This window comes from Squalius cephalus (assembly GCF_949319135.1).
Source record: "Squalius cephalus genome assembly, chromosome: 25".
Lineage (NCBI taxonomy): Eukaryota > Metazoa > Chordata > Actinopteri > Cypriniformes > Leuciscidae > Squalius > Squalius cephalus.
The window spans coordinates 2,665,467-2,688,311 of record NC_137146.1 but is presented as its reverse complement, the minus strand read 5'-3'; the positions used below and the strand labels follow the sequence as shown (position 1 = coordinate 2,688,311).

Below are 22,845 nucleotides of genomic sequence, written 5' to 3'. Positions count from 1 at the left end.
CCGCGTCATCTACGTCAGGTGACCTGTAAATGCGCAAAAACTGTTTCCATTGCAGTTTTGCGAAATATTTCTTTTTTGAATTGCCTGAAAAACCACCTCATGCGAGCGTAAAAACTTGTTTGCGATAAATGGGAGGTTTTGCAAGATTGACGTGTTTCCATTGGGCATATTTTCAATTCGCAATTTCAATTTGCGCAATTTGAAGGGTAATGGAAATGCGGCTAGTGAAGCAACGCAACTGACGCTGGTAGGTCACATGATAATGACAACATGGCGGATGTAGTACATCCAGATTACATTCATACTACACACTCTCATACTATATAGAGTGCACTTTTTTAGCAGCCATGAAGTAATTACTTGTTCAAAATAAGTACCTACTCAAGAGAGTATGTGATTTCGGACGCAACCCAAGAGTACTTCATTCAGGCATGAAATGTGTAATATAATGTTCTATAAATGAACTTTTTCTTCATCCACTACATTAAAATCAACGTTAAGTCTATAAAACACAAACACTGTGCTAGTTTGATGAAATTATGAGGACAAATGGACAGAGAACAAGCCGTGAAACATCACTTGAATGTTCTGCACTGACCTACTTACACAGAACTGCAGGCCAGACACTGTAATGCTGCGTGAAAACAATTATTTCTGCTCACTTTAATGTCAGGCCTGGCCTGTTAAATCCATCAGAATCCAGTCTGGAGCCGTGGACAGCATCAGTGACATTCAACAGGGCCAGAGCGGCTTCATGATCAATAACCCTGGAGCCCCTGATGGGCTTGAGCCGAATACACCAGCGTATGGCAATGATCACAGGAGATATTACAGATTTACTACTCTTGAACTCTTGCCATGCTCTGTCACTCTACAGTAGAGACCTTTGGGGTCAGAGGTCAATGTAATGCTCTAACGCAGGAGTTTTCAACAAAAAAAATTTAAATAAAACAAAGATTATTGATAAAAGATGTAAATAAAAGATTATTAGTGTATGTTTAACAGGAAATTTCATATTTTCAAGATAATATTTTAACAATTTGTTTTAGTATGACAATGTAAAAGTCATACATAATTTTTTTTTTGTCTTATCACATTTAACATCTTTCTCAGACAGTAAAATGTATTTTTTATAAATGAAAATATATAATATTGGGGGTGCTTAGCATCAAAAAGTTTGAAAACTGCTACTCTAACACACACGCCACACACGTCTGTATAAGATTGAACAGTTAATAGTCATTTACACACATTTCTACAGCAACTAACACTAAAAGCAAGCTGAGGTTAAAATGAACACAAAACGGCACATGCGACTTCCATAATGTGACTTATTTCAGAGTGGATATTCAAGATTGCAATGACCAAAACTTTTCTAGGAATAACTGATTAATCTTGCACAACAAGATCAGGAACATGTACTAACTTGTACAAGATTGTATAGAAGGACCATTCTGACTTCCTTTACTCAAACTCATCATCAATGTTCTAGCAATAGTGAAGCAGAAGGTGTGCCGTCACCTGAAATGGCTCCGCTGGTGAGGCCGGGAATGCCCTGGATCTCGGTGACGTTATTGAGGCTGAAGTATTCATTGCAGCTGGCGTTGAGCTCCGACCCGCTACAGAAGAGCGCCCAAAGCTTCGTGGTCACGGTCACGTTGTCTATTATATCTGTCTTCATGCACTTGTCAAAGCCGTGGTTCTGCAGAGTGCGGTTGCCCAACAAACAAACCCTGGAGAGGACAAAAGAGCGTTTAGAAAGAATTCAAAAGACGAGTTGCAGATTTAAATCAGAGTTTATTGTCAGGAGGGTTGTGGTGATTGAGAAAGCCTGTGAAGCAAACACTGCCGCGGATGTTTGTGGTTCAACAAAACGAGCTGCCCAATGCTGATAAAATCTATAAACAGACTCTGTTTAGTCCAAATAGGCAATGCTGTAAAACATACAGTACAATGAGGCTTCAGCATTTTGAAGCAATAGAGGGAAATAGTTGAGTTTCGGAAGTAAAAATTCTCTTTTTATTAAAATCAAAGTGCACTGAAATAAAAGTGTTTCAATAAAATAAAATAAAATAATGCTTTTTACATTTTTAATAAATAAAAATTTATTCAAAGCTTATTAGAATCATGTCTTGTATACTTATATAAATAATTTATGCACGATAGCCACATGAAAATATCACTGGATATTATGGAGATAAACAATTCTAAACTGTCCCTTTGCTAAAAAAAAATAATAAACACAAGTAATACACTAAACAAATACACTTAATTCTGATGCATTTCCATGCAAAGCATGCTGGGAACTAGAAATCCACGTCCAGATGGTTATTCATATAGTCACAAACACAAAAAAATAGTTTCTGCTCCCTTTTACAAATGTATACAAATTGAACAAAATTAAATTGTAACAGAATGTTCAAGAAATGTGTTGCTTTAACTCACTTTAATTAAGTAAACCCATAAAGCAGCAAAAATGTTTTTTTGAGTGTGTATAATGAGCTGGTTGGTTTGGGTTAAGGCTCCTGAATAAGTGATCGCTGTTGAACCTTCATGAACTTTAACATCTGACTTACGGAAACACCGGAGGTTCAAAGATGGTTTTGAAGACGCCAGCGTAGATGGACAGGATGGACAGCACCACACAGGCCAGGAAAACCAGTGCGAGCTTGTTGACGTACTTCACGCCGACGAACACCACCACAGCCATGAGTGTTAGACAACACGTGCCGTACACACGCATGTTATTCAGCATGGCCTCGGCCTCCAGCTCCTTCTCCTCCGCCTTGAAGATGGCAGCGCTCGGCACGATGTAGGTCTGTGGCACAACACATGAAAGATGATGTTCATTTTATTTTATAGAAGAAAATAAAGAGGAAATAATGGGGGAAAACGGGAATGGGATTGGTAAATGTCACCAGCCCTATGCCATCTGGGAGCGTGCGTTAGAGCAGGGATTTCAATCTTTTAGATGAACACGGACCCCCATCCTAAAACTTTAAAGACATGTATATATTTTCATGTTCTAAAAACGTTTTGCTAATGTTTCCATTAAGTTACATTCAAAACATCCAGTTATATAAATATTTTTAAAAATGTTTCTTGGCTATGTGGACATTAAGATAACATTGCATTTTATCCTTTCACAAACATTATGGGAACGTTACAGTTCTCTGAACGCTCTAAAACAACATTTAAAAACTGTTAGGCAAATGCAACATTACATGAATGATTTATGAATGTTTTGAGAACATTACTAAAGACCAGATAACTTTGAAAAAACATTCTATTAATGTTATTGGAAGAACATTTGTTCATGGTTAAAGACCCAATTCATACTGTGAAAAAATGACATGTATATTCTAAATATTCGCAAACTATTTGAAACATATTTAGTTTTTATATTGCAGTGTTACATTACTACATTTTTTCTATAGTAGAATGTTCTATAGTAATGTACTGTAAGAAGTATTTATTATTTATTTGCGTCTAATTTTATTATTTATTTAATTTAAGCATTTTATTCTTATTTTTATATTAAATATTGAAATTCAAACAAGTTTCTATATTATAAATATGCAATATTTTAACTATAACTTTATTTTTTGTAAAATAAACACTTTTATACTCACAAATCTAGTCTAATGACAAAAAATTACCAAACACAATGTTGCCGTATTTTATATAAGCAGTAAAATCATTGCAAATATGTCATAAATATTCAATAAATCACACAATAAACATGACATAATTCCTCAATTTAAAGTCTACAGTTATTCTTAGATGATCCTTACGTCACAGTGGCTGATTACCTGTTTCTAAAATCTCCGCTCTTTGGATTTTCTGGACCTAATCTGACTGTAGACTTTAACTGGACACACAACACTCACCAGGAAGATCTCGATGGTACCGAGGATGTACATGGCCCCGGCGAACGTGGTGCCCAGATAGAAACACAGTCCCACAGCACCTCCAAACTCAGGGCCCAGAGACCGAGAGATCATGTAGTAGGAGCCTCCAGCTGGGAAAAACATCATTACAGTAAATGTGACACCGGACAACAAGCCCTCGATGTTAAAAAAGGGTCAGTTCAACCAGGAAACCATTGGCACAGTTACAAAAAACACCATAATCAACCATGCAGCTTGGGTGTTCGAGGTTTAACATTGACCATGATGTCATTTCCTGTTTAAAATGAAAATACAAATACAAAATGTAATACCTGGAACAACACCGTTTGTAGCAATGGCACTCATTGATATGGCTGTCAACATTGTCTGAAAAAAAAAAAATACAATTATTAGTTCAGATGTATTAAGAAAGTAAATATGTTTGATGAAACTCAATCAATAAAGATAGCAATGTACAGTACAGTAATGACGTTCTCCTTTTCTTTTTCCAGGAACATTTAGTTCTGTTAAAGGTCATCTGCATCTAGGCGTTATGCAATCCGGCAACCCTACCGTTGGAGTGTCCTTGAGCTGAACGTCCACTAAATCCCTGCGTCTCTCGCTCTGTACTCTGGAAAGCTACTGGACTAAAGCCAATTAACATCCATGAACCTCCAGCAGGGCTTAGTGTTTGAAATAAAGCGGTTTGAATGAAGAAGATTGAGTGATCTTTACTAGCCAAATACAGACACAAAGAGCTGCCATTTTTATCAACATACACTTTAATGCCATTTCTGATTATACTCAGATTCATATCCAGTATGCATTTCAATATGTTCAGTTTATATTAAGATATGAGGGAATGGTTGTCATATTTAAATATAAACTGTAAAACAAACATATATTATTTTTTAATATATAATGTATAGTTTTTTGTTTTGTGAAAGTTTTTTGAAATGTGCAAACTAAAAATTGCCCTTGTTTGTGCACATTGTTATCATTCATCTATGTAATAACTTGCTCCACGTCTTTCCTTTCTGGCTTTTTCAACATTTGTCATATAGAACAACTTTTCACCATCCATCCAATCAATTCCTGATTGATGCTCTCAAGTCCAGTCTTGCACTTTTCATCCCTGTTTCACTCGAAAATTTAGGAAGACATAAAGGAAGAAAAACGGTGTGTTGCACTGGTTTGATATTGATTTAACTTTCCTAAGTGAGGAAGTAAATATGTGATTCAATCGCGCATGGAAACGCCTCTCTATCTGCCATTTATCTCTAATAAGCAACGCTGAGATCTTGATGGTTCCTGTAAGAGCGCTATGATGAAAGAGCGAAGTGTTTGAAACTCGACCGTGACACAATCACCGGAAACGTATAATGACACTAGTAAGTAAAGGTTGAGGTGAATTAGATGCTTGATCTCTTTGTCTGATGTGGTTTATAAATAAGCGTCTGTGTTAAAGACTTCTGAGCACAGGATATTACACACGTCTGAGTTCAGACGAAAGAGGAAGGAGGCTAAACTTAACTTGCAGGATCAACGGACTGAACTGATCCACACACACACACATATATATATGTGATTCTAGTATTTAAATGGACCACGCTTGAAAAACAACTGGTTCACTTATGACTTTGTAAAATATTATGATTGCACAGCATCCTAACTCAAATGTCTTATCTGGAACACACTATCTTGGGAACTTAAGATGATAATTGTGTCTTACTTTTAAATAATTAAAAGCTAATGTAATGCTTCCTCAGTCACTGTCTCCAGTTCACACGGTTGGACTTACACACGAGCAGCACATGGACACAATGATAAAGGACTCCAAGATTCCCGCTGTTCCCACGATCCATGTCATTCGCAGGAAGAGAATCACTCCCAGGATATTCTGCAGGCAGGGCAGGTAGACGCCGATAAACGTCCCCATCTGTGGACTCTGGACAGAGAGACAACACGGAAAAGACAGCATGAGAAAATGTATAATAAATGATTGTGCATGCATGCATTAATTCAGCAAAAAATTATTGTAGGGACGTACAGTTGGAAATATAAAAACCCGGAAACTAAATGAAAATGAGAAATGTTGCATTGGCAACTAGCTGAAATAAAGAAAGTATTATTATTTCAAGTGACGAACATGTATTTTTATCATTAGTTAACAATAATAAACCTGTATACTGATGCTTTTTAGACCCAGAAATCAAAATACTGATGTGAAGCCTTTAAAAAAACATCAAAAACTATATTTTTAATCTCCAAATGACCATATAGGAACTCAAGAACCCTATTCAGCAAAAAAAAAATGGTTCTTGATAAAAAGATATTTCTCTTCTGAACCTAAAGTGCTTTAAAAACCTGTTTTTAACAAAAATCACATTCAATTCTGCGGCAAACTAAAACAAGGGAAAAATCACCCGCAATATGCAATGCAAACCAGATCTAGATCTCATCCATAAGTGCTGTGCATCTAAATGTACATTTAATGTTTCGATGGAAGCTTTTAGCCGTAAAAGAGGCATAATCCATGTTATGTTATCCATTCAAATCATAAATGACCCAGTCCTGAGATTCAGTGTTTCCTCCCAAACCAAGCTTATGATGTGCTTCAATCTTGATACAAAAGAAATCATAGCCAGATTTTGCACGACCAAAAAAATATCAAATGCATATACTAATAAATGCATACCGGAGTGAGATGAACGCTCTCGACACTGTTCCCGCTGGAGTCAATTACACGATATGGATGAACTTTAGTTATTAACTATAGAATCAAATAAAAACCCAAGAGGTTCCTAGATGTTTCCTCCAAAATTTCGCTTCTTCACAAGAAGACTTGAGCAGTTTCACGCAGTCCGAGCATCTGAAGCCAGTCGTCTCAGGACTAATAAGAGCGCGTCGCCTTCGCCCCGCTTCACCAATCACAGATGCCCAGAGACGAGGAGACTGGCTGGGGACTGTGGTTTTGTGGGTATTGCCTGGCCATTGCTTAAACATTTTTACTTACTCGCAAGAAATAACCACGAGAACTCAATATGATGATGCCCTCTGGGCTTGAAATGGAAAACAAAGAAAATAGTTGCATTTGTGCATGTGTTAATAAATCTATGCATACGGCTAAAGACTAACCATAGATGTCATCGTATTTTTTTCAAGTGAATAAAAATGAGGCCGAGGGAGACAGAAGACAGAATGGTCTGTATTGTCAGGGCAATTCAACCCATGTTTTCTGGAGTTAAATAAATTATGGCGTCTATTCAGACTAAAATGTATTGCCTTTCCTGACTGGTCATAAAAATAAAGAATTCAAAAGTTATTTTTTTGCTGTGCTCTGTAAAAAAGATTTTTCAGTCTTTTTCAGTTTTCTTTTTTCAGTCAGTTTTCAGAAAATTTCAGTCTTTCTACTTCAAAATTTCACATTAAATTAAATTTGTTACATGTCATTCCTTGTAATTATTTCCCATGTAATCCCATCTTATTATTTGTGAAATTTACTAGCAATTTCTGAGTGAAAATAGTTTTATTAAAGTAAATCCTACACAGTTTTTTTTAGTGTGGCGTATAAGAACCATTTTTGGTTCCACAAAGAACCTTTCAGTGAACATTTCCTTCTCAGTGTGAAGAACATTTAAAAAATCCACTATAAAGAACCTTTTGTGCAATGGAAAGGTTCTGTGGATGTTAAAGGTTCTTCACAGAACCATCGATGCCAATAAAGAACCTTTATTACTCTTTATAAGAGCGTGGAACACCAGGACTAAGAGAACTTCAGGTCATTTCCGACTTGCTTCTGTAATCAGACTTTCCAAACAATCTGACCTGTATTAATTTCCTGTCGAATTCTCAACAAAGGCTGGAAGAATGTAGAGAATGTGTGTCTGATTTGTTTTAGATTGCAGAACACAGACACAAACTTCAAACATCCTGAAAGCTCTGCTGCTTTCATTCATGTCTACAGAGTCTTTTCACTAACGCCAACTTTAAAGGAAATGGTCCAAATACTTGTCTTTATGATGTTTTGGGTATTTGATAAAGAATGTTACCTTGACTTTTTTCTTCTTGGCACCTTCGTCCTCGTCGGCCTCCTCGTGCTCTCTGACGCCCTGCGTGAGGTTTGTGTAGTTGGCCAGTTTGCTGAGCAGTGAAGACACCATGGGATTGCTGTCCATCTCCTCCTGAAAGTGTAAAGGTCACATGTTTGATGGAAAACCACCGTATTCCAAACCGGCAAACACAAACGACTCATTTCAAACCTCTACACTGTCTCGGACGGTAAAAATAAATGCAGAGACCAGAATCAAAAGGACATAATAACAGCTTTGTCAGTCCGAAATCATAAAAATATACAAAAATAAACATCATGACCCATGAATGACTTTATTTGTGATCATAAACATGAAACGAGAATGTGGAAAACAGGCTTGATGTCAAATATAGGCTTGAGAATAAACACAAAGTTTGTTCTGACTGAAAACAATAATATATATATTATCAAGAACATATCTGGGTCAAATTCAAAATAAGGGTATGCCAGATTTTTGGATATTAATGTTTTTGGAATTATATTATTTACGTTCATTATTTATTTAAGTAAGGCAAAAAAAAAATCCACATCGTTGCAGTATTTATTGTAATATTAAAATATTATTTAATTAGTTTTTTAGTAAGTAAAAATCAATCAGTATTTTAGTACTTTAATTAGTATTAATCATTAGAGAAACTAATCAGAATCAGCTTTAAGAATAATGAAAATTTAAAAGCACAAAAGCAAAATGTTTAGATTGATAACTGATGAAAATGTGAGGATAAATGTGCAAAATTGTGCAAATAAATGAATAAATAAATACAAAAAATAAAAATCATGGCCCTGAAATTTTTTATTTTATTTTACTGTTAATCAAAGGACATGCAGCAATGTTCAATCATATTGAAATATAAACATTTAAAAACTTCACCACTGAAGTTTAAAGATAGTACCTCAAAAAGTGCCATGTTTTTCCCATCATATAGCGTTCCCTTATAATCATCTGTGTTATGGATGAACGGGCTGCTTTCCCTTGGGGTTCCATCACCTGTATTAGAAAGATAGACAGAACAGAGAGAAAACACATGATTACTAAAACACTGTGTGCTTACAGAACTGAGAGGTGTTTATGGTGTGTTATCTTTGGGGTAGATTAGGAAAAACTGGACTTGACTTCCTATCCATTGCTGTAGGTCAGACATAATGATTTTCCTATAATTAGAGCATGATGGCGATCGATGTCCTCCCGTGTGGCTCTACGGTTCACCGGTCACACTGATGTTCAGAGCAGAGGACGGCATATGGCGTCCCGTCATGAAGCACTTATAAAGCCTGAAACGTATCGCTTAAAACATGCAATTACGTGGAGGTGGACGTCGCTCGCCCGCTGATCCGCCTGGGTTTGTGGTTATATATAGATGTTAAATTGCAGTGATTTTACATAAACATCTGGACTGGGCTGGACTTATTTTCAGATTACATCGCTTTATTCATATCCTCAGACCTATCATTTCAGTGCAGATTTAGACAGACTCTGTTCCAAGAGTTTCTTAGCTTGAACTAAACAATTTACACTCTGAAATCTCTAGTAAATTTTACAAATAATAACAAAGAAACTGTGAGCAACACATTGAATTATACATGACAGATTAAGAAGAAAAGGTATATATATATATATATATATATATATAGATAGATAGATAGATAGATAGATATAGATAGATAGATAGATATAGATATATATATATACATATAGACCTTAATAGACTTTCCCATCATTGGATATTTTTATGGATATTTCTATTTTAATCAAATTAATTAATTAAACAGCTCATAAACATACTTAATCACTAGGAAAAAATGTCAACAACCCATTAACATGAAAGCCTATGCAATCATTTAAGGCATTCCACCTTAAATAAAACCTTTTTGGCATAAAGAGTTCTTTAAAATTGAGTTGGGTTCTATATAGAACCTTTTTCATAGTATTTTCTTGTTTTTCCTACCTCGTTTACAACATCAAAATTGTTTTTTTTTTTTGTTTAAATTACATTGCAGTGGTACAAGATAAGTTAAATGTTTGAACTGTTTAACTTTGTAAACAACAAAGTCCAAGAGTATGTTTAATGGTAAACTTGAAAAAAAAAAAGAAGCTTTTGTAAGCCTGCCAGAAACTACAAATGTGACCAAGCTTGACGATCCATCAAAATCTGTGTATGATTATGCAATAAAACCACAAGATGCTCGAATATGGATGTGGACTTTCTTATACAGCTTGAAACAATAGTGCATTTGCAAACTGGTCTGAAACTAGTCCAGATTGTTTGGAATGCAGATTTATGCGTCTGAAGTTCTCAAAGTGATGCTAAATTCACAGCTCGCACTGAACACACCTGAATACATGGATGCTTTAATTCAAAGCATCTTTAAGTGCATTCAAACTACACATTTGACAGTTCTACAGTACAAAACAGCTTCAGACTGATGGCAGAAGGTCTCGACTCTATCACAGCTTTCACTGGCCAAGGGTCGCCCAAGAGGACGTTTGACTGACATGTAACGCAACCAATCACAGTTTGTTTTGTTTCTCGTCATGTTTAAGGGTGTGAAAATATAAAGTCAATCTCCCTGCACTAACAGACCGGTGTACATCTAATAAATGATTCATTCAAGAACGTTTTGCAAGTTTACTGCAGCAATGGAGCTGTGAACTTTACATACTTTTGAATATCCACCATATGTGACCCTGGATCACGTCACCAGTCTCGAGTCGCACGGGTATCTCTGTGGCAATAGCCAACTATACATTGCATGGGTCAAAATTATTGATTTTTCTTTTATGCCAAAAATCATTAGGATATTAAGTAAAGATCATGTTCCATGAAGATATTTTGTAAATTTCTTACTGTAAATATATAAAACATTTATTTTTGTGAGTGAATGCAGCACAATCACCAACATAAATGAATAAATTTAAAGGAGATTTTCTCAATTTTTTGATTTTTTTGCACCCTCAGATTCCAGATTTTCAATAGTTGTATCTCGGCCAAATATTGTCATATCCTAACAAACCATACATCAATGGAAAGCTTATTTATTCAGCTTTCAGATGACAAAATGGTCCAGGGTCACATTTAGTTGATCCTGGTGAGCTCTCAGTGTCACAGTTGTAAACACGACTGCTTTCTTCTTCCGCGAGGGGTATTGGCGTCATGACGGCTTTGTTTCCAGGCGGACTGTTGAAGAATGCGACACACACGTCTCCCAGACATCATTCAACCAATCAGATGAAGACTTCAAAACTCCTGAAGTGTTTCCAGTTATGCATCAGACGTCTGTGTTGAGGTGTTGAACTGTTCACTATGTATAGTTTCAAAGCAACTGTAACTGTTAAAAAGATACAAGCGCTAAAGCAACAAATAAACAGCAGCAGATACTCATGAGACACCTGATATACCACACAATCATCAGAAACCAGGATGTTTCAAGAGCATTTCAGACCATCTGTACATTTAGATTCAAATGGTTTACTCTTTGTTATCTTTTTAACTGTTTTAGGTAACACTTTCAGTGGTCCACTTTAGACTTTCTACTAGCTAACTTTGCAACTACATGTCAACTAGCTCTCATTAGAGTATTAATAAACTGTCTGCTTAATATCTGCTAACACTTTACTTTAACGCTCCCCAACAGACCTTCTACTGACTATATTTTTTCAACGACATGTCAACTTATTCTACTATCCTGAACACTAATACGTAACCCAGACCTAACAGTCTACTAATACTCTAATGACTGCTAGTTGACATATAGTTGCAAAGTTACTTATAGTTAGTAGAATGTCTCAAAATGAAGTGTAACCCTGTTTTAAATGAGAAACGTTGAGCAACTCTATTTGTGTTCAGAACTGCAGCTGCTGTTATCGTCAATAAGTCAATGACAACTGCATTTTTGCAACCTATTTTACAACCATAATCTGATATATTTCAGAACGACACCAGATATTTAACAATAAAAAGTTGGACAGAGCTTAGATTTTAAGGACTATGCATTAAGAAAATGCATTAAAAGGATTTTATGATTACTTTCTAAATGTTAGCTAATAGTATTTGGTAAAAAACTTTATTTTGGGCCTTTAGCACTTTTATTGACAGAGACATTAGTGTATATTGTGGAGATCTATGGAGAACAAAAGTTTCAAACACATGAGCAAAACATTAAACGTTTTGGTATTAAATGATCATTATATTCTACTGTTCACGTTCACATTGGCATCTATGACTGCAGACACTTGATACAGTATGACCAATCTCACGAGACATGATCCACTTTCATTAGAATGACCTAGATTACAGATATGCTTATATCACTGCTGACGTCACAGTCCTTCATCCAGTGATGGAAACACACATGGAGAATGAATGAGTGGGCAAAATGGAAAGCAGGAAGGAAACAATTAATAAAGCTTAAACCAAAGCAGAACTGGAGCTATGATGGGACCAGCCAAAATTACCAACAAGATCATCAAGTTCATCCAATCAGCAGCGCCACACTGCGCGTCCTTGGCTTAAGACGATTCCCTTTCCAGCAATGACAGTGGTGGCGTCCGAACCGAGTGTTTACAAACACTCTAATTGTGGACATGGAAGTCAAAGATCAAATATAGCAATTATCTCACAGAGAATTCAGCCTTTTTAACGCCTGAGACTAAACTGGATGCTGGTGATCACAACAATGATGATTGACCCTAATAAAAGTGCCAACATCAGACATGGCCAGAGGAAATCATACCTTTACACAAACAAGTCACTATTACTGTCAGTAACAAAAGTGTTAGTGTTTTGAGGAATCATTCCTCTCTCTTGGTGAAGAGACTGTGCTGTTACTTTAGGTGATCAGACACACAATTTTCACCTGCTGCATTATAAAACAGGTCGAAACCACCCACCCCGAGGGGACCGGAGACAAAAGCTGAGAAAAAAACATTTAAACCGAGAAAAATAAACTGAGGGGACCAGAGACAAAGTTGAGGGAAAACAAAATTCAAACCGAAAATAAAATAAAATATTAAAATAAAACAGAATGGAAAAATAATAAAAACCAAAAAAAAATTTAAAAAATAAGATAAAACAAAATACAAATAATAAATGAAACCAAATAAAATGAATAAAATAAGATAATAAAAACCTGGGGGGATCTGAGACATATTGAGGGGAAAGTATTATTTTAACAGAAAATAAGATAATATGAAATAAATAAATAAATAATAGCACAGAATATAAGAGGATAAAATAAAATAAGATAAAAAATATATATAACATACTAAAATTCACAAAATAAAAATAATAAAATAAATAAAACAAATTAAAACAAGAAATAAAAAATTAAATAAAATAAAAAACCACCTACTGTATACTAACAGCTCATAATCACCCACCAATGCTGACCCTCGACCCCCTATGAACAACCGCTCGTGAGATGAACACAGCGGAGGGATTTTTATTATTGTATTTAAGAAAAGAACAGACGACAGCTTCACCTGAACATCAGCCCATCTTTACGGACCAGTGGACCTGACATCCGCTGCACAGGTGCTCAATATAGAGAAACACCTTATAGAAAAAGGACTTTTATTTGCTTTCCAGAAACATAAAAGTTGGAGTTTGCAAGAATAACAACTAAGAACTTCCTTTTCAACCTTTTTGCACAAAGTTGTAGCAAGAAAGATTGAAATTAACACGTGAGGTAGGCGTCAGTCAGCCTCTATGGTAATAAATGGCCACATGCTCTATTTATATCAGCTAAGCTCTCTCTGGTTCTGATCTTTAAGCGGCCTACGGTAGCTATGTTTTACACCGGCTGACTGTGCAAGAGACGGAGGCAGAAAGAGTCACTCCAATCCCTTTATCCAACACGGATGTCAAGCAATTAGAAGGCCCAAAGTCTGGCAAAGTAAATAAGCCCACGTCAACGTGTACAACAGATGATGGAAGTGCAAACGCTGCCTTCAGAAAGACACTTTACAATATTAAATGCCAAAATATCATTCATGTAATTCAAGAAAGTACACAACACTGATCTCAGACTTGGAAAAGTCACTTAAAGTCAGTTTAGAAGAGATGTTTGTTATTTACAACCGTAAAACACCAGCCTATCTTCTATCTGAGAAGTTCCAGAAAGGTATTAAACCTATTCGGTTTTATTCTGGTCATATTCATAACATTAATATCCAAAGAAGATCCAGAAAGTAAAATAAAACTAGCTTGATGCAACTTGTCACTACTTTAAATGGTCTCTCAAAGTGAGTTCTGGAGATATTTTGATTGACAGCATTAAAACACCAAAATATCTCAGCTGATTATGAAGTTTATGAACCACAATTACACGTCTACCAAAGTAAGAATTGACACTATATTAATGCAACTAGTCACAAATGTAACTTGAAGTTGGTTTAAAAAAAGTTATAGTTTGGTTGACAACATTAAAACAGCAAAATATCTCATTCTAGATGATCGAGAAGTTCCAGAACAGAAATTTCACTCCCATTTTCATTGTAAATTAAGACTAGCTCAATGAAACAGTCACAAATGTTACCTGACGTTAGTTTAGAAAAGGTTATATTCTCGTTGACAACATTAAAAAGTACAAATATCTTGTAGCTGACTGTGAAGCTCCAGTACAGCAATTGTAATGTTTACTAAAGTAAGAACTACAGTAAGACTAATGCATCTAGTCACAAATGTCAATTAATATCAGTTTGGAAAAGATTATATTCCGTTTGATCTCATTCTAGCTGATTGAGAAGTTCCACAACTGCAATTTCATATCTAATAAAGCACTGTAAGACTAGCTCAACGCAACTACAAAATGCACTCCTTGTGTTTTCGCCTCCTTAAGATGAATCACTTATTATATTCCTCATTTGTAAATCATCTGCTGAAAGAATAAATCCAAATGTCACTTAAAGACTAAAGTCAGATCTGGTTGACAGTGTTAAAATGGCCAAATATCTCATTCTAGCTGATTGTGACGTTCAGGAACAGCAATTTCACGTCTACTAAAGAAAGAAACGATGTGTTCAGTACGACCAATCACATCATATCCTTCAAAATGCACTTTTCCTCAAGACGAATCACTGTAATCCTCATTTTAAAGTCACTTTGGTTGACAACACTAAAATGGCCAAATATCTCAATCTAGCTGATTGTGAAGGTCCAGAACATCAACTTCAAATGAAGACCAGTGTATATTCTTGGTTGACAACATTAAAACAACAAAATATCATCTACCCAAGATGTTCTACTGAACTAAAAACGCGCGCTAGCTCAACACAACTAGTCACGACCTTCAAAAAGTCAGTTTACACAAACTATGCTGGTTCTATATTAGCATTAGAACACTAACAACTCAATTCCAGTTACCCGTAACTTTTTTAAATGTAGTTTACACCTCATGGGCGACATCCACGGGCATCACGGGCACCAGCCGCACTTACCCCGCGGGCAGGAGCTGGACCCCGGGTCCATGCTGACGGAGAGAGAGAGAGGGCGAGGTGTCCCCTGAAGCCTGAGGACGCTGGGACGACACTATAGTGTGCTCTGATGATCAGCGCCTGTGACGCCGCCAATATAACACAGAGACATCAGTCCCTGAGCGCTTGATCCCTGATCTAAACCACTCACCCAGACACGGGGGAGGAGCGGAGAGAGAGAGAGAGAGAGAGAGAGAGATAGAGAGAGAGAGAGAGAGAGAGAGAGAGGAGAGAGAGGGATAAAGAGATATAAGGTAGGAAAGTGATTGATGGAGGCAGTGCAGAGAAAGATAGAGATAGAGATAGAGATAGATAGATAGAGAGAGATAGATAGATAGATAGATAGATAGATTTATAGATAGATTGATAGATAGATAGATAGAGATATGGCATTCCACCACAATAAAGCTATATGTCAGCTAAGTCATTATGACGCATCCGAAAAACAGTTTCTAAACAGTTTCATGTAATAAAAGGCATATTTGATACAACAGAGCGAGAAACATGATACGCATTGGTATTGTGTTGGGTTGCCACTTGATATCCACAATTGTTTATCATACTAAAGAAACAAAAATGTCCCAAAAAAATAAATAAATAAATAAATAAACAAAATAATTAATTATATATTATATTAAATAAATTAAGTGAATTAAAATATTTATTTATTTAGTAATGAAAATTGTTGATGCATAGCATGTCAATCATATTTTTTTAAATCAACATTAAGAAATGTATAATAGTTTTTTAAGTTTTTCATTATTTTTATCATATTTTTTCCTTATAAACTTTTTAAATGGTTATAATATATGGATATTAATATATATATGCATGTATGCATATTTATATAAAAAATATTTATATAAAAAAAGTATGTGCATATATGTGCATTAAATTAAATTAAATTTTATTTATATATATATATATATATATATATATATATATATATATATATATATATATAAATTATATATATATATATATATATATATATATATATATATATATATATATAAATAAAATTTATTTTAATTAAATACGTACCATACATAAAATAGAGGGAAAAAAAATGTAGTTAACCAAATCAAAGATAAATTAAAACAATATTTTCATGAAAATTTGAGTCTGTAATATTGCATTATTATTATTTGTTGAGGTGGTGTAATACTGTGAATACAGTCTTCATCAGTCACACACAGCACTCCTCTCCACACTGTTGCTTTATTGCAGGAACTGACTTTACGACTGCCACATTAATTGGTCGTGGAGTGACTCTTCATCAGCATGTGAAATGGGCAGTAATCACTTAACCAGATTAACCAAATCCTGTCCTTTTTATAAAGCGTAGCGGACCTGAAGCAGGGCGGACCACGCATGACAGACACTCGTCATTCACAACACTGGCCTGAAGATGAGGGAGGATGCAAGCATTAGGAAATCGACACGAACCCCGGATGGGAGGAGGTTCACACAACCCCCCCGTGTGACTTCAGCTTTATGAGTGTGAACCGCTGCATTTCATCAGGCTTTGAAGTTACAGCAGGACATTGGCAAAACTACATCAGAACGAAAAATAAATCACATCAAACCAGGATTTAAAACATGTTTGATTACATTTCTGATAAAAGATTATCATGATCACCAAAACTGACAACAAAAGGGAATTCCATCTATTCTTGTAGAAATAAATCCTCTTAAAGGGTCATAATAATAATAATAATAATAATTTAATTATTTTTATTATGATTATTATTAACAAAATAATAATAGTAACAATAAAGAAAACTATATTTTATTAATATAATAACAATAATATTAATAATAACAACAATATTATATAATTGTAATATTGTTATTAGTATTAAAAATAAAAATAGTAGTGCATTTTGTTAACATAATAATAATAATTGTATTATTATTATTAATATAATAATATAAATAATAATAACAATAATATTATATATTTTAATATTATAAATATTATCATTTTAATATTATAAACAAAACAATAATAATTGTAACAATACTAGTAACTTTTATTAATAACAATAATAGGAAATTACTTTTATAACCACTACTACCACGACTTATAAAAATAATATTTGTAGAATATGACCCCTTCAGGAGGATCAAGACAGATTTAAAGCTTGTGATTCTTTGATAATAATCGTGGCAAAGACGAGCTGTATCTGAAGCTCAACACTGAGGTCTCCATTTCTGTCTGACAGTCATTATTTCTGTCTGACACACAAGCTCTTCATATCACACACACTCACTTCCTCTGACCCGGCAGAAAATACAGAACTGGGACATGAGGATGTTATTTCATACAACAGTGTCCATTATAAGAACAGAAATCACACACAGGCCTATAAATGACTTCAGAAAATCATCAAACCCGTACAGATGAAGCTTGACAACACTTCTACTGTCTGCATCTCAACTGACAGCGTCCATCAGACCATCAAGGAGGGAGGCCTAAAGCGTTTGCAAATAAATAAATAAATAAATAAATAAATAAATAATTTTTTTTTTTTTTTTTTTTTGGTTCTTCTGGTGGCCTTACGCCCATTTCACACATACTCCGTGTGCAGTGTGTATGGGGTGCGTGTTGCGGTGTGTATGCGGTGCAGGAGCAGCACGCGCTAGTGCTTTCACATATGCTGCGTTTGCAGTGCGTAACTGACCCACGGCTCAGGCTGTACCACAAACACATACTCACTATTTTTATTTCAAATCCAGAAGTTATCAGCAACTTTTATTTAAAAAAAAGTTTTGTCAGCATTGCGATTCTCTTTGTACACATATACACTCTTTAATAGACATTTAAACACAATTCAAACAACGTATTATTCAATGCCACTTCTATATAGATTTATATATTAAGCTGCTCAAGAAAGTGGTAAAATATTTAACCATGAAGCCTACTTATAATAATTAAAACTTAAAATTGACAAAAACAGCCAACTCTCATGCCTTTTCTTTTGCATTTAAATTTTAATACAATAAATCTTGCATGTCACAAAGACTTGAGACGAGTGTTGTTCATTATGTCGCCTTGTTGAGGTAAATTGTAGTTTTCCTAGCTTTACCCCGGTCTTAAAGTAAATTGTGGGTGGGGGGGTCTGTGTTGCTATTTTGAACTTTTCTGTTGCTTTTACATCTATTTACCATTTTGTAAATGTTGGAGTACTTTTTATATGTCTGCAGAAAAAACTTGGGCAAAAGAAATAACATCAGTTGTGCCGGTGCCATATCTCATCTCTATAAATATTTATTAAGGTTTCCCCAGCAGAGGGAGACAGTAAATCACTGAGGAATGATGGATGTGCTTCAGATCAGTGTTACCTGAACATGACTGTGCTCAGAATAGCAGTCACTCTATTGCTGTAGTGTATAGTATGCACACCATGCACAGTGCAGTCTGTGTGCATTGCATGGATGACAAAATGTGCTTGACTTCACCTTCCCTTTCAGTGTAATGAATGAACCAGAAGTGATGTCTTTTTCTCGACTCGATTTTTGAATGGGCTGGAAAAAGATTCGAATATGTGACCCTGGATCATGTCACCAGTCACATGTCGCACGGGTATATCTGTGGCAATAGCCAACAGTACATTGTTTGGAGCAAAACATTTTTTTTTTTTATGCCAAAAATCATTAGGATATTAAGTAAAGATCATGTTCCATGAACATATTTAGTAAATTTCCAACCGTAAATATATAAAACATTTATTTTTGTGAGTGAATGTTCAAAATCGCGAACATAAATTAACAACTTTAAAGGAGATTTTCTCAATGTTTGGTTTTTCTTGCATCCTCAGATTCCAGATTTACAATAGTTGTATCTCTGACAAATATTGTCCTATCCTAACAAACCATACATCAATGGAAAGCTTATTTGTTCAGCTTTCAAATTATGTATAAATCTCAATTTAAAAAAATTCACCCATGTGACTGGTTTAGTGGTCCAGGGTCACATATTTTATTAAAAATGCAAAACACCATTTAAATGAACATGTTTAAGTTGTGTACAAGTCAACTTATACTTGATGTTCAGAGTTTTACACTCGGTCTGTTCATTCACGACGGTTAATTGAGTTTCTAATGGACTCCAGCAGCAGCAGATGTTTTTCCAGCCTGTGATTAGTGTGCGTCAGCCAGAGCTGTAAAAGTGAAGGAGCGATTACATCTTGATGCAATGGCAGCAGTGAATCAGCACACACAGCGGGCAATAACAAGCGCAAGATTAAACCCACGTTTGAAAGGAGAGTGGCTACTGGAGGACAGGACGAAATAACAAACACAACGTGTTCCCTAAACAGTGATTCAGCGAGTGGAGAACTCAATCGGCCGTTGTTTTCAGAGTCTAGAGCTGACGGTCTGTTAACATTACATGCATCACGGATTCTCTGTCCACAAAAATCTCTCTCTGCACGACTGGATATTTAAGATTAGATTACAGACGTGACACAGCAGGACTAAGTGACGTTTGCATGAAGGTCTGTGTTCCAAAACAAACTTTAGAGAAACCTGTTATGATCATTTTCAAATGCCTTTTATGCAAAGCACATTGAATTACCATGAATCATGTGTGCTGCCATGATTTTGCTAGAAAAAAAAAAAACAGCGAACAACAACAAGCTCATAATAAACAGAAATAAACACAAAGGCTTTATACTGAAAACAAGACCAAAAAAATCCAGATTTTATTTCTTTATGAACGGTTAGATATTTGTACTGGACAAACATACTAAGTAAAAAATAATTTTCCTCAGTAAAAAAAACACTAAAAATCACCATAAAAGTATCCTAATATAATCCATATGACTCAAGCGCTATATTTCTATATATGTATGTAAGGAACAGGCTAAAATTTTAGCCTTTATTCACTAAAATGGCATTTCCAAATTCAAAGCATGAGTTTGAAAATGCAGAGATCTGAAATTTTGGTCAGACGGCTTCAAAAGACATACAATTCTACTTTTGTGATCCAAAAAAATAACAACATATGAGATTGAAATGACATGTGGGAGATTAAATGTGAGAATGTCCACTTTTGTGTGAACTATCCCTTTAAGACACGCAGGCAAATGTGTGAGGAACAATGGGGAATTATTATGAAATTCAAAACGTGTGTCCAAATGTAGTGCAGGAAAGTGGAATGCATAAAAGCCCATTATAAACCAAAATAAACTCAAATGCTTTATATTAAAAACAAGACCAAAATATCACGACTTTATTAACTCCATAAACTGGATCACTTCATGTGCCAAGCTCAAACAACAAGCCCAAAAACGCTTATGATATGAGCTCGGCTCATAAAGTGATCCAGTTTATGGAGTTTATAAAGTAGGCAGGTGTGGGTCGCGGTATTTTGGTCTTGTTTTCAATATAAAGCATTATAATAAGCGGACATGGCAACATATCAAGACCTCTGTAGACGGTGCTTTAGTTAAAATCACAGAACAAAATGAGTCTTTGGTCGCTTTAATATTAATTTGGTAAAAAATAGCGGTAAAGCATTGCTACTGTATGTTTAGCACGCTGTCAATCATCACAGTTTCAAGAGCGAGTCATGTTCCATACACACACACACACATCGATAATAAGAGGGTTCATTCCTGTATTTATAAACTTTTTTTTTTTATCTAGCTGCCAAAGCAAAATTTCTCATTTTCATTTAGTTTACCTTGATGTACTAATATAACTGAAATAGAAATTAATAAAAACTATAAAAACATGTTTTTAAAAAAATAATAAAAATGACAAAAAAAACTCAACTAAATTACTAAAAGAAAAAGAAAAAATTTAAATAATGAAAAATATAAAAAGAAAAATATTAAAATATTACAAATAAATTCAAAATATTAATGATAATAACAAGTGTCTCAATACTTAAATAACACTGAACGAGTACCAACGTTTGGGGAATCAACTTTAAACTAAATGTTAAAATTGTAAAGTAGTTGCTACAGTAGTAATCTACACAAAAAGCCACTCAAAAAGATAAATGTCAAAAAGGTCTATGTATGAATTAACCTGGACACAACATATGGGTGACGCTGATGTGCATTATCTGACCAATCTGTGAACAGTAGAAAAGAGCCAATGACATAATCCAGGCCTATAAAACATTCAAATTCTTAATAGGCAACAGGACATTCAGTGTGTCATCTTATTTTTAGAGGCACAGAGTTTATGAGGCTGATTCTGCACTGTTATCTGGTGTAAACACCTATAACTTTAAGGTTACTTCAGGCCGTTGGCTTCTTAGGAAGCCGTCAACCTGTTAAAGACAAGTGCTACATGTTTGGCCATTGCTCTCTCAGTTTTTTAGGCTGTAAAAATGAATGATGGCATAGAAAGCTGTTCTCCAGAGGAACTCGAGCTGGGAAAGGGAAAGTGGCCGGCAAAGGATGTCGAGCCGACAGGTCAGCGCTCAATGTGTCACACACACACACACTGGGAAACACACACAGGGTCTTATCGGCCACAGCACATGTAAGCAGAATTCGGCCTGCAGGAAACAGGAAGTGCAAGGTTCTGAATGACAACAAACCAGCGAGAAATTAGCTCAACAATCCTGACAGAAACACCAAACCAGCAAGAAATGCCCTCAACAATCCTGATAGGAACACCAGACCAGTGAGAAATGCCCTCAACAATCCTGACAGAAACACCAAACCAGTGAGAAATGAGCTCAACAATCCTGATAGAAACACCAAACCAGTGAGAAATGAGCTCAATAATCCTGATAGAAACACCAAACCAGTGAGAAATGAGCTCAACAATCCTGATCGAAACACCAAACCAGTGAGAAATGTGCTCAACAATCCTGATCGAAACACCAAACCAGTGAGAAATGCCCTCAACAATCCTGACAGAAACACCAAACCAGTGAGAAATGAGCTCAACAATCCTGATAGGAACACCAAACCAGTGAGAAATGAGCTCAACAATCCTGATAGAAACACCAAACCAGCGAGAAATGAGTTCAACAATCCCGATAGAAACACCAAACCAGTGAGAAATGAGCTCAACAATCCTGATCGAAACACCAAACCAGCGAGAAATGAGCTCAACAATCCCGATAGAAACACCAAACCAGCGAGAAATGAGCTCAACAATCCTGACAGAAACACCAAACCAGTGAGAAATGAGCTCAACAATCCTGATAACACCAAACCAGCGAGAAATGAGCTCAACAATCCTGATAGAAACACCAAACCAGTGAGAAATGAGCTCAACAATCCTGATAGAAACACCAAACCAGTGAGAAATGAGCTCAACAATCCCGATAGAAACACCAAACCAGCGAGAAATGAGCTCAACAATCCTGACAGAAACACCAAACCAGTGAGAAATGAGCTCAACAATCCTGATAACAC

General features: G+C 35.4%; 1 protein-coding gene across 7 annotated transcripts in view; it reads right to left on the bottom strand.

Annotated features, from left to right (window-relative positions):
* slc12a7b (solute carrier family 12 member 7b) overlaps positions 1–22,845 on the bottom strand; it is a 71,933-nt gene that overhangs the window by 23,559 nt on the left and 25,529 nt on the right. For all 7 annotated transcript variants that reach the window (XM_079862741.1, XM_079862742.1, XM_079862744.1 and 4 more), the window contains 7 exons: positions 8,877–8,971; positions 7,943–8,074; positions 5,692–5,838; positions 4,223–4,277; positions 3,891–4,021; positions 2,577–2,818; positions 1,522–1,733 (listed from right to left, as the gene is read on the bottom strand). In XM_079862741.1, coding sequence (XP_079718867.1) covers positions 1,522–1,733; positions 2,577–2,818; positions 3,891–4,021; positions 4,223–4,277; positions 5,692–5,838; positions 7,943–8,074; positions 8,877–8,971 — 1,014 coding nt within the window. The remainder of the gene's footprint in view (positions 1–1,521; positions 1,734–2,576; positions 2,819–3,890; positions 4,022–4,222; positions 4,278–5,691; positions 5,839–7,942; positions 8,075–8,876; positions 8,972–22,845) is intronic.